General features: G+C 35.9%; 1 protein-coding gene across 4 annotated transcripts in view; it reads left to right on the plus strand.

Moving 5' to 3' along the window:
• The window catches only part of LOC143217609 (uncharacterized), a 380,663-nt gene that overhangs the window by 322,544 nt on the left and 44,148 nt on the right, over positions 1–13,971 (plus strand). For all 4 annotated transcript variants that reach the window (XM_076442080.1, XM_076442083.1, XM_076442082.1 and 1 more), the window contains exon 6: positions 8,960–9,181. In XM_076442080.1, the coding sequence (XP_076298195.1) occupies positions 8,960–9,181 (222 nt within the window). The remainder of the gene's footprint in view (positions 1–8,959; positions 9,182–13,971) is intronic.

Consider the following 13,971-nt stretch of genomic DNA (forward strand, 5'->3'; position numbering starts at 1 on the left):
AACTCGCTGTCTACTGATGAAAAGAACAATCGGACGAACGCCACTTCTTATTAGTTTTCTTCCTTCGTCGATTCTCAATTTTAGAAAACTACAATTTTCTCTTCGAAATTCCGAAACTGTTTGGGGGTGGGGGTCACCCAGGTGAACTTCAATTTCAACTTTAATTTCAATATCAACTCTTCAACTTCAATTTCAATTTTGCAATTGCAACGTCAATTTTTCTACCCAACATTAATTTCAATATCAACCCTTCAACTTCAATTTCAACTTCAATTTCAATATCAACTCTTCAACTTCAATTTCAATTTCAATTTTGCAATTACAACGTCAATTTTTCCATTTCAACTTCCATTTTTCAATTTCAACATTAATTTCAACTCTTCCATTTCAACTCTTCCATTTCTACTTCGATTTTTCAATTTCATTTCGTTAATAACAACTTCAATTTCAATATCAACCCCTTCAACTTCAATTTCAACTTCAATTTCAATATCAACCCTTCAACTTCAACTTCAATTTCAATATCAGCTCTTCAACTTCAATTTCAATTTCAATTTTGCAATTACAACGTGAATTTTTCTATCCAACATTAATTTCAATATCAACCCTTCAACTTCAATTTCAACTTCAATTTCAATATCAACTCTTCAAGTTCAATTTCAATTTCAATTTTGCAATTACAACGTCAATTTTTCCATTTCAACTTCCATTTTTCAATTTCAACATTAATTTCAACTCCACCATTTCAACTCTTCCATTTCTACTTCGATTTTTCAATTTCATTTCGTTAATAACAACTTCAATTTCAATTTCAACCCCTTCAACTTTAATTTCAACTTCAATTTCAACTTCAATTTCAATATCAACTCTTCAACTTCAATTTCAATTTCAATTTTGCAATTACAACGTCAATTTTTCCATTTCAACTTCCATTTTTCAATTTCAACATTAATTTCAACTCTTCCATTTCAACTCTTCCATTTCTACTTCGATTTTTCAATTTCATTTCGTTAATAACAACTTCAATTTCAATATCAACCCCTTCAACTTCAATTTCAACTTCAATTTCAATATCAACCCTTCAACTTCAATTTAAATATCAGCTCTTCAACTTCAATTTCAATTTCAATTTTGCAATTACAACGTGAATTTTTCTATCCAACATTAATTTCAATATCAACCCTTCAACTTCAATTTCAACTTCAATTTCAATATCAACTCTTCAACTTCAATTTCAATTTCAATTTTGCAATTACAACGTCAATTTTTCCATTTCAACTTCCATTTTTCAATTTCAACATTAATTTCAACTCTTCCATTTCAACTCTTCCATTTCTACTTCGATTTTTCAATTTCATTTCGTTAATAACAACTTCAATTTCAATATCAACCCCTTCAACTTCAATTTCAATATCAACCCTTCAACTTCAATTTCAACTTCAATTTCAATATCAACCTTTCAACTTCAATGTTCCCATTAAACCCAAGATTCATCTCACTTCCTTAAAATTTGTCTATAAAAATTGAAAATTATTACATAATGAATATTCGATAATCATTTTCGTCAAACAGTGGATGCTCAAAGATATCTGCTGCGCTGATCCGTTGTTTGTTTTAATTAATGTCGGAAGCATTTCATAGTCGATTTATCGTTCTTATCAGCGGCACACTCAGTCCTGCTAGAAATATTCGATTGTCAGTGTTATTCGAGACACGTTGCGCAACGCGTCAATGGGAGAGGCCTTGATTTGGTGTCTACGTGCTTATCCGCGTGAAATGCGATTGCATAGACGATACGAGGTATCGATATCCTGGCCCGTACACACCGCACCAGAACATACGCGGCGGTGGCTGGAAATAAATCGGCCACTGTCAGAATGTAGAATCAGGTATCTTATCGATTGAACAACATGGAACCAGATTCCCGCACAGTGTGCCTTTCCATGCGATGTTAAACTACTTGTTTACGACATCGATGCCAATCAATCGTTGTAATTACACCTACCTCGTACACTGAGAAAAAATCCTGTCGAAACAAAAAAAATATATGTTGATTCAATAAGATGTACTATTGAATAGTGCCAATATCATATGAACTTACTTTAATATTTAATACTATTGAATTTCAATAGCAAAACACATTTCCGCCAATCATATAAGAGAATAGCTTGACATCAATGTTTTCAAGAAAATAAGATATGGCCTCAAACCAATTCCAGTATAAATCAATACATTTCTCAAATTTTTTTAATAACACGTCTGATTGAAGGAAAAAGAGAAATAATTACGAATAATAATGTACGGTATTGAATCGAATAATATTTTCAATCATTTCATGATAGACAATTCAAATACATCACGATTTGCTTCTAAATTTCATACTATTGAAAAGAATACATTGATATTCATCGAAGTAAAAAAATGACAATAACACGCGTGTTATTGAAGTAACCACTTTTTTTTCTAAGTGTACGTGTGATGCAGAAGTTATACGTTTAGTGTAACAGTTTTATTATTCTTGAGGAGTACTACAGGGAGAGTACGATCAAAAACTCTTTCCCCCCCTCGAAATCCTTGGACACGTGTTTTACACTTTTTCAATATCTTTCATACTTTTCGAGATACATATTCGGCTGGAAAATTTTCAAATGAACGCCCAGCATAAATTAGAAATAGTTGCAAATTCTTCTCGATCGAAAAATGTAATAGAAACCAGCAAATGTGCAATTAATTAAACATGTTAAACATGACGCAATAAATGTCTGTTTTACAATGATCCGCATAAGGATCGAAACGTCGAGAAACATGTTTAATTAATTGCACATTTGCTGGTTTCTATTAATGATCGAACCCTACGCCGAGAAATCATTTTATTATAAATTAGAAATAGTAATAATCGTTCACTGTGGTGGGTGTTCGTTCATTGGTTCAGACGACCCCAGTCACCTTTTCGGGAATCGGATATTTGGGGTTCAATTATTTTTTGGATCCGCTCTACAGTGGAAATTGAAAAATTGATGTTGAAAACTGAAAAATGGAAGTGGAATTTGAACAATTGTTGTTGAACTTGAAGTTGAAATTGAAAAATTGATGTTGAAACTGAAAAATTGAAGTTGAAATGGAGAAATTGATGTTGAAACTGAAAAATTGAAGTTGAAATGGAGAAATTGATGTTGAAATTGAAAAATTGATGTTGAAAACAGAAAAATGGAAGTGGAATTTGAAAAATTGATGTTGAAATTGAAAAATTGATGTTGAAACTGAAAAATTGAAGTTGAAATGGAGAAATTGATGTTGAAACTGAAAAATTGAAGTTGAAATGGAGAAATTGATGTTGAAATTGAAAAATTGATGTTGAAAACTGAAAAATGGAAGTGGAATTTGAAAAATTGATGTTGAAATTGAAAAATTGATGTTGAAACTGAAAAATTGAAGTTGAAATGGAGAAAGTCAAGTGGAATTTGAAAAGTTGATGTTGGAAACTGAAAAATTTATATTGAATTTGAAAAATTGATGTGAAAACTGAAAAATGGAAGTGGCAATTAAGAAATTGATGTTGAAAACTGAAAAATGGAAGTGGAAATTGAAAAAGTGAAGTGGAATTTGAAAAATTTATGCTGAAATTGAAAAATTGACGTTGAAACTGAAAAATTGAAAATTTGATGTTGCAATCGAAGTTAAAATTGAGAAATTGATGTTGAGAACTGAAAAATGGAAGCGGAAATTGAAAAAGTGAAGTGGAAGTGGAAATTGAAAAACTGAAGTGGAATTTGAAAAATTGATGTTGCAATTGAAGTTGAAATTGAGCAATTGATGTTGAAAACAGAAAAATGGAAGTTGAAATTGAAAAATTGATAATTGTTCACTGGTGGGTGTTCGTTCATTGGTTCAGACGACCCCAGTCACCTTTTCGGGTATTTGGTGTTCAATTATTTCTTGGATCCACTTTACAGTGGAAATCGGACGGCTCGGGCAAATACGGCTATCCCGATGGAAATAGTGAGGACAACGATCGCGAAATTATGAGGCGACGAGGCCACGAGATGCCCGGCTTCCAAGTGGATAGGATGGTCGAGAGGCTGGGGGGGGGAGGGAGAGACAACAGAAATGGCAGCCTCGAATAGTTTACTTACCGCGATTAATAATTGCAATTTAACGCCAATTTTGCGGTCCTGGATAGTACAATAGGTTACACTAGCTTTGGCTCGGCCGTGCGCAGCTATGAGATGCCCTAACCGAACCGGATACATTATAGCCGCACGTCCACGGATAATGGAACAGAGAAAATGCGAGGCCGGCGAAGATACACCGCGGCGACGCAAATACGTGTTTGACGTAGCTCTGCCGTTTCCCGTGGGTGTGATATTCAATGAAACACCCTTGCATTTTTCTGTGGTAACCAGAGACAATAACGTAATGCATTCCAGTCGAGAAGTATTCGATTGGACACGGACGACGCGAGTATATTTTTCTGTCTCGCTGCGGATGGACAGACGTACAGCATTGATGTTGAAACTGAAAAATTGAAGTTGAAATTGAAAAATTGACGTTGAAATGGAAATTGAAGTTAAAATTCGATTACAAGATTTGACGCATACAACAACAACAACAAGTTAATATAAGCTTGGTAAAAAAAGGTTTTAAAGAACCATTTTGAAACACATGGTGATTGGCCACACAAGGGTTAAATAGCAACGATTTTTGTAGAATTCAAATTGTGGCGTTCAAACAATTTCTGGATCCATTGTGCATCGCGCAAATAAATTTTCTTCGGAACACACCGATTCCCGTTTGTTTTGTACGAGCGCGATGGCAAAGTTGCACTTTAAAGTCAGCTCGATTTTTTTTTTTTTGTTATAATTAGCGACGTAGGCGGGATTGCAAAGTGCTTTGAACCGTGTGGATTACAGAAGAACCCACTTCGTGGTTTCGAGAGGCTTTGAAAAGTAAATTGGGTCTCATTAGCCTCCGCGTTTGTTTTTCGAATAGCGCCATTGCAGTTACGAGCTGCCCTCGAATCTGAAGTGTTGTTGGCGGGAGTGCACGTTCGGACTGATAATACTTAATCGATGTGAGTTTGAACATCATAAGTAGAAGATGTCTCGTTGCGGCGAAATTCACAATGAATCGATGGAAAATTAAAACTGAAACGTGTCTTTCAAATTCAAACAAACAGATTTTATCAATATTAGAGTCGCCATTGTGGAAGCCATTGGTATACTTTGTATGTAAATTATAGATGTACAAGAAAACGTGCATGATTACTGCGGATCTTTATACGTTTATGGCTTTTGAAAATTTAAGAAAAATGTTAAAATATTAAATTTAATAGAATTTAGTACGATTTTAATTGATTTCAGATCTGAAAAGGATCCTACCATTAAGAATACTAGCTCATTTGATCCAATTTCAACTCTTCAATTTCAATTTTTCAATTTCAACTATTCAATTTCAATTTTTCAATTTCAATTTCAACTTCTATTTCAATGTCAATTTTTCCATTTCAATTCAATTTTTCAACGTCTATGTCAACTCTTCAATTGCAACTTCAATTTCAACTCTTCAATTTCCACGTCAATTTTTCAACTTCAATTTCAATTTTTCAATTTCAACTTCATTTGTAATTTTTCAATTCCAACTTCACTTTCAACGTTAATGTTTCAATTTCAACTTCAATATTTTTCAATTCTTCAATTTCAACTTCAACTTCAATTTCCATTTCAATGTCAATTGTTTTAGAGATATCCATTTCACCTTCATTTCTTAAAATGGGACCACCCTTTTCTAAATATCTACAATGACAGTCCCTTTCATTACGAATTCAGTGAAAATAATTACGCAAGGTCATTCAAGGCTATTCGAGGTCACAAGGTCATTCAAGGAATACATTGCAGATAATGTGAAATGAATGATGTATATTTAAAATCATCGAATGAAAAGAAATTATTTATTTCCTGACGTAGTGCATCGCCACGAAGTGGAGGTCCTAACAGGATGTCAATTTCGTAATTGTATGTCTATTGATCCAGAATTGCCTGGGTCACTCAGCGGAGAACTGATGATCAGTATCAGGACTCACTGCCTAGAACAATGGCAGACGCATCTCATTTCCTTTGTCATATTATCCTCAGTGGGTGAGTTTGATACCTCCACGCCGAATCCAGCTTTTAGTTACCACTGAACCTCTGGTACCTACAGGTGAAATGACTATGGTGTTCAAAGTTGAAGAATTATATACAGGAAATGTTTCCTGTAAATTAATTATTAAACTGTTCACCTCATGAATATGTTACAGAGCAGTTAATTTAAATGGCTTTGAAGAGCACTTTTCAAGTAGTTCCAGAGATTTCAAGGTCACTTGATCTTTTCATCAAGAATTCGCTGTTTTTATATTTAATAGAAATACGAATTTTTCGAACTATCCTTGAATTAATAACTAAAGTTAGAACATCAGAATTCCGACATCAAAGGACTGACGCGTGTCGCGTACCTCAAAATGTGACACAGCTGCGAAGGTGTTAGCTAATTATGAGCTCTACTTGGGCCAGCACCCTCGCGCCGACAACCCGACCCGTTGGAAGCTTTTAGCCTCACAAACAAGATGACAGGCGTGGAGCTGAACTTGTAATGTGACTGCACATGACAGCCAACTTGATTTCTTATTTGTCGGCCACGTTCCAGCCTTATTAGAGTCCTTTTTTTTCTACAGGGTGTATAAAAAGTAATGGTAATCCGTTCTAGGAGTGAATCTACACCACTGGGTTGGTGGACATTTGTAAGAGAAGCTTGCAGCAAAATTGTTTATAACAAAGAAAATTGTTGGTCAAGTTATTTTTTTTTACATCAATACCTTCCACTCATCCAGAAGAAAAAAAGTTTGAAAGGAGCCACATGTCGAAAACAAATAGTTAGTGAGATATAAGCTGTTAAAGTTTTTGCAAAATTTGATTGAGTGGAACTTTACGTTACCGGCCTCAAAATTAGTACCGTTCACCTACGAATTATGATGAATTTGGTATGTAATCCAGTAGATTTGTACCCGGAGAACCTGCAGATCCAAGTTTCGATCCTGTAGGATCAATGGTTCCGGAGTAATGGTTGCCTAAAGTTGAGCATTTTTCAGTGTTTGTGACAGCTTTGAAATCGCTCTCAAGTTTAAACACTTATAACTCCTGAAGCATTCGTCCTACAGGATCGAAACTTCGTATACGTAACATAATCGATCAATCTTGATTAAAATTTTAATATCGGTCACTTTTTGACCAAAAGTAGTGATGGGCATACAATACTTTGTCTTGCAAGTTTTCGAACAAATCAATCACCGCAGAGCCTCGAATCAATTCAATATTTATTCGAAAGCCGAAGCCGCCATTTGTTCGTGAAATGTGAAACCATTGAAAAATTTCAATACTTTCTTCTTCGTGGAATATCTCAAGAACAACAAATGATATTTTAAAAGGTTCGAGGCAAAAGTTACGTGGTATCATTGCGTCTACCAAACTGTGCGAAAGCAATTTTTTTTTTAATGCATTTTGTTCGATAAGTAGGTATGCGAATAATTGATGAATTGAAGAATAACCTGATTTTTCCAGTTATAAAGGTTTGGGTAAGCTCTCGTTCAATCAGGGAGGACTCGTGATCGAATTTTCATCGGTCGATCATTGAAGTTGAAGTACACTTTATGAAGTTCGCTCATGGAATTTAAGTGACCGTTGAAATTCAGGAAGTCGAGGTAAAAAAGTTAGTTCCTTGTGCCATGAATACCTCCTCGAAGGCCGAGTAATACAGCTCTGAAAAATTCACGATAAATTAGCTAACATACCGAGATTTTATTAGACTTGGTTAAGTAATAAAAGACGGCTTCCTCCTGAGACGATATGCGTCCACGAAATTTCGTGCTCCTTGTAAAGGAACAACCTTTATCCGTCGAGAGAACCGCTTAACCTTTTATTACACCATCATACTGCATCCTAAGATAAAGTAACTCGTTCGGCAGTTCCCCTCTAAGAGGCATTTATGGAAATCGTATTTTTTTAGGAGTTCCATCAATCTGGCTAGAACGGAGAGGAAATTTTAATAAAATCTGAATTCTAGGACGGAAGTGAAATCCCATGGAATGGTTCTTTAGTTGATGGGGATTATAGAGTGGAGCAATTAGAGCGTGTTTAATCGATCTGCACTGCAAAATTCGAAATAACAGTAGGATTGAACTTAATTTGGAAATACTTTGTTGAAGAGTTAGCTAGTCAAATAATAAAAATAGCGAACTTCGAGCGCGGATATCTCGGAAACTATGCGTCCTATCGATAAGACCATTATATAAAAAATTACAGCTGACAAAATGTGCCACGAGATTGATTCTATTCAGTTTTTTGGTATCTCGCAGAGTTTTCGAGATATCCGCGCTCAAAGTTCACTAATTGTGCTGAAGAGTTAGCTAGTCAAAGAATAAAAATAGTGAACTTTGAGCGCGGATATCTCGGAAACTATGCGTCCTATCGATAAGACCATTATATAAAAAATTAAAGCTGTCAAAATGTGCTATAAAATTGATTCTATTCAGTTTTTTGCTATCTCGCAGAGTTTCCGAGATATCCGCGCTCAAAGTTCACTAATTGTGCTGAAGAGTTAGCTAGTCAAATAATAAAAATAGCGAACTTTGAGCGCGGATATCTCGGAAACTATGCGTCCTATCGATAAGACCATTATATAAAAAATTAAAGCTGACAAAATGTGCCATAAGATTGATTCTAATCAGTTTTTCGCTATCTCGCAGAGTTTTCGAGATATCCGCGCTCAAAGTTCACTAATTGTGGAAAAGAAATTTTTGCTTTGTTTTTTGCCTTATTTGCTAACTCTTCAGCACAATTAGTACAGTTTGAGTACCTACGTACCAGTAAAATAGAAATGTGAAAATCATGCGAGACATTCTGAATAATGATGCGTTTTCCTGTTACAGTGCCGAGAGCAGTGTTAAGAGAACAATACGAGGGCGACGTCGAGCCAGATGAAATCGACCTGATCCACGAGTTCGAGGAGGGCTTCGACAGGGCAGATTTCAGGGCTGAATTCAGCCCGAGCCCGAACCTCGAAGGGCCACAACCGCAACCAAGGGATAACGTCTCCCGAAATTTCCCAACGGCCAGCTCATCGCCCCCACGTGCACGAACAAACAACGACGGTGAGTACCCGCGTATCAGCATCGTTGATTCCCCTTCCCGAACCTGTTCACGGTGAACCGATCCGTAGGGGATACCACACGCGTTCCCCGCAAATGAGTTACATTAAAACCTTCTTGATACGAATCGTTTATTTTCTATGCAATCGTTTCTCAAGTCTAGTTCGATTCAATTCGCTGTGAATTATTATTCAGTAATTCTAATGACTGGACGTTGTGATTTGCTGTTTAATTCGTTCCGCGCCGAGCCGTTTTTGCTCGACATTTAAGCAAATTAAAGGTGGGGGACAAAGCTTCGTTTGCCCCCTTCAAAGTTTTGACAGTTCTTCCTAAATATTTTCGAAAATATTGATTTTAGAGAAAAAAGTTTCCAACAAAAAATGTAGCTCATAAAAGGCACTACAAAGAAGGTTATATACATTTTTTACGTAAACCTATTATTTTGGCTGTCAAAGCCTCGTTTACCCCACAGCCCCCTTCAAAGTTTTGACAGTTCTTCCTAAATATTTTCGAAAATATTGATTTTAGAGAAAAAAGTTTCAAACAAAAAATGTAGCTCATAAAAGGCACTACAAAAAAGGTTATATACATTTTTTACGTAAACCTATTATTTTGGCTGTCAAAGCCTCGTTTACCCCACAGTCCCCTTCAAAGTTTTGACAGTTCTTCCTAAATATTTTCGAAAATATTGATTTTAGAGAAAAAAGTTTCAAACAAAAAATGTAGCTCATAAAAGGCACTACAAAAAAGGTTATATACATTTTTTTCGTAAACCTATTATTTTGGCTGTCAAAGCCTCGTTTACCCCACAGCCCCCTTCAAAGTTTTGACAGTTCTTCCTAAATATTTTCGAAAATATTGATTTTAGAGAAAAAAGTTTCAAACAAAAAATGTAGCTCATAAAAGGCACTACAAGAAAGGTTATATACATTTTTTACGTAAACCTATTATTTTGGCTGTCAAAGCCTCGTTTACCCCACAGCCCCCTTCAAAGTTTTGACAGTTCTTCCTAAATATTTTCGAAAATATTGATTTTAGAGAAAAAAGTTTCAAACAAAAAATGTAGCTCATAAAAGGCACTACAAGAAAGGTTATATACATTTTTTACTGAAACCTATTATTTTGGCTGTTATGACCGAAAATGTGCGTGTTAAAAATATCCACATGGATATTTTTCATATCGTATAAGTGAATAATTTCCTATCATTTTTCTCAGAAAGTATTATCTTTATGTCAAAAATCAATACGACATAAAATGTGTACTTTGATGAGGTCTACAACTTTTATCTGAAGTATTTTTCAAAATTCCCATTATTTACGAAAATAAATGGAAATAATTTCTAATTCGAAGCATTTATACTAGAAATGTTGAAAAACAGGTACAATATAATACTCTAATTAAATCATTGCTCGATGATAATTGAATAATACCATTAACGTTGCCCTCTATTATATCACCGTCGTTAAAACTCGTCTGCAACTACAGCTTTCACACACAATCAAGTATTACCGCATAACAAACCGCGATATCGCGTCCAAATTAGTAGCCAGTTAAACGGAATTATATTATGCAGTTCAATAATATGTCATTGACTTCAATGTGGGTACTTGGCATTACGTGTAATATGTAAATTAATTATATCGCATTACGTCTGACCGCGAACGAATTAAAGGCCACTTAAATCAAACTGCATTATGTGACATAATGACCCATAAAATCTCTTTCTATTTTAATAATTAGATGTAACTCTCTCTTCAATAATTTTCACAAATGAATAGCATATCATTTTAAACATATTTCAATGCGCGTTGAAAGTTATAATCACCTAAATTCTTTTCGAATTTGGAGTACAAAAAAATCAATAAAACAATGATCTAGAATAGTAAACTTTACTTTACCGGACTCAAAATTTGTGCATCTCTTCTATTAATTATGATGTAACTGCAGGTCAAAGTTTCAATCCTGTAGGATCAATGGTTCAGGAGTTACGGTTGCTTAAAGTTGAGAATTTTTCAGTGTTTTTGACAGGTAGGTGCGCCGCCATATTGGTTTGTAGTGACGACCGGAAGCTGCTTACCGAGCAGAACCGCTAGATGGCAGCATCGTCACTACAAACCAATATGGCGGCGCCCTTATCTGCCAAAAACACTGAAAAGTGCTCAACTTTAAGCAACCATAACTCCTGAACTATTGATCCTACAGGATTGAAACTTCGGTCCTAGGTTCTCCTCGTTCAAATCCACTGGATTACATACCAAATACATCATAATTTATAGGAGAAAGGCACAAATTTTGAGTCCGGCAAAGTAAAGAGCATCCAAAATAAAAAAATTGTCTGCATCGATTGCAAGAAATAGAAACTAAATTAAATATTACTCCTTCCCTTAATGATTTGAATAGAGGAGAAATCATACATGCACATCTTCAATTTTTAAGATTTTTCTCAATTTTGCTACAACTGAAATAAATATCAATTAGAAAAGAAATCGAACCGAACAAAGACAGAAGAAACGACCTGATAGAATATATGTAGTGTCGAACATTAATTAGATATATCAATTACACTTGGTATCCGGTCTACCGCCATTGCACTGCAACGCGAGTGGTAATCCTTCGATCTTCGAAGTCCCGGCTGCTTCCGGTCAGTTTCCCGAATCCCGCATGCACGCTTTGTTGTGTTCCACTTGCTTTGCATCGCGTTCAATCTGCACTGACACATGATGTCCGCATATAAACGTGTCTAGCATTAGGAGGTCAGAATCGTTAGTAGCCCTCCGTACCTGCGCCGATGCTCGAACGTAATTAAGGTTAATGCAACATCGATATCATCGATGCCTTATGACTTATGACTTCTAGTAGTCTACCTACACTCCCGCTCATAAGTCTTACGACGGTGATCATATTTCTATTCGACTCTGTAAAAAATGAAATAATCGGTGAAGAATGCGAACCAATTTTTCCTTATTTAAAGGTTTACGTGTGAAGGAATGGATGCTGCACTCACACATCAAAAATCTCTTACCAAGAAGTAAAAAATATTTATATATTCATCGAAGTATTCTTAGCATCCACGTCATCTCATCCCTATTGTCGTTCCAAAAGTTTCGTATCTGTCTATCCGGTTGATCCCATACTTTCCTTTCTCTTATAAATTATGATGTATTCGGTATATAATCCAGTAGATTTGTTCCCGGAGAATCTGCAGATCCAAGTTTCGATCCTGTAGGATCAATAGTTTAGAAGTTATGCTCGCTTAAAGTGGAGCAATCTGCAGTGTTTTTGACAGGTTCGAAATTTCTCAACTTTAAACACTTATAACTCCTGAACCATTCGCCCTACAGGATCGAAACTTGGATCTGCAGATTCCCCGGGGACAAATCTACACTACTCTTGGTTAAAGTCAAAAAGTGATCGATATTAAAATTTTAATCAAGGTTGATTAATTATGTTACGTATACGAAGTTTCGATCCTGTAGGACGAATGGTTCAGGAGGTATGCTTGTTTAAAGTTGAGCAATATGCAGTGTTTTTGACAGGTAAGAGCGTCGATACTGAAAAATGCTCAACTTCAAGCAACCATAACTCGTGAACCATTGATCCTACAGGATCGAAACTTCGGTCCTAGGTTCCCCGGGTACAAATCTACTGGATTACATACGAAATGCATCACAATTTATAGGAGAAAGGCACAAATTTTGAGTCCGCTAAAGAAAAGTTTAACCCACAATTTTTCTATGGGGTTCAAATCTGGTGATTGGGGTGGTCATCTCTCATAATTTTTAATGAATCATTACATTGAAGTTGATCCGAATAGTATTTACATATTTTTGAAATGGGTTTTGGATCATTATCATTATCTTTATATTATGTAGTGAATACAGTTAAGTATCGTATGAGGACTTATAAGAATGTCATATCCATAAAATGAAAAAAATCATACACAATGGAAGCTCTTAGTGCGAAGGGTTAATGTTTCATAAACTATTTTAGTCCACACATCTACAGGGCGATCAAAAATGGTATAAACACGTAAAAACGGTATAAACAAAATATCGAATAAATTTTTCAAATCTATTCATTTAATCCTTTCACGTATCTCCGTCAATGTCTACGGTGTTCTGGGCATCCTCGCAAATTTTTGCCTCTCGCTCTTCGCGGGAAATATCATTCGAAGTATTCCGCAAACCGCACAAAGGGCTCGGTTTTCAACTTTCCGGCAGAATTCTCGAACTGTTCTGTCCGGTTGATTACAAAAGCAAATTTCCAATCGACAGATAATATAAGCGAAACACACGCACACACAGGCACGTCAGAGGGAGGTATCACGAAAAGGAAGAAACCTATGTATGTACATATGTAGAACGAGAATATCTCGTTGCCCTATAAAACGCTTTCCCGCATTTAAACCGTATTCCTCGGAGGGGGTGGGAATCCATCAGAACCATATCGCCGGGCGGCGCAACGTACCTTACGACTCGTGCCCGCAAAACAATCAATTAAAACCGTCGCAATTTACGTTTTCCTCGGAGCAAACAACGCGTCGGAAATTCATATAAAACGGAAATCATTAAACCGAGTTTTAGAGGGACGGGGACGCGCGGCCGGTCATACACGAGAGGAATCAATTTTGCAGAGAGGCTTGCCGCGTGGAACTCGTGTGTTTGTTCTGTTCATTCGATCCATATTTTTTTACCGGTGACAGAGAAAAAGCGCGCTAGAGAGAGAGAGAGAGAGAGGGAGAGAGGGAGGGCAGCTGATCGTACGTTCCTTTGTGCCCGGACGTCCGATTCCA

This window comes from Lasioglossum baleicum, chromosome 17 (genome assembly GCF_051020765.1).
Source record: "Lasioglossum baleicum chromosome 17, iyLasBale1, whole genome shotgun sequence".
Classification (NCBI taxonomy): Eukaryota; Metazoa; Arthropoda; class Insecta; order Hymenoptera; family Halictidae; genus Lasioglossum; species Lasioglossum baleicum.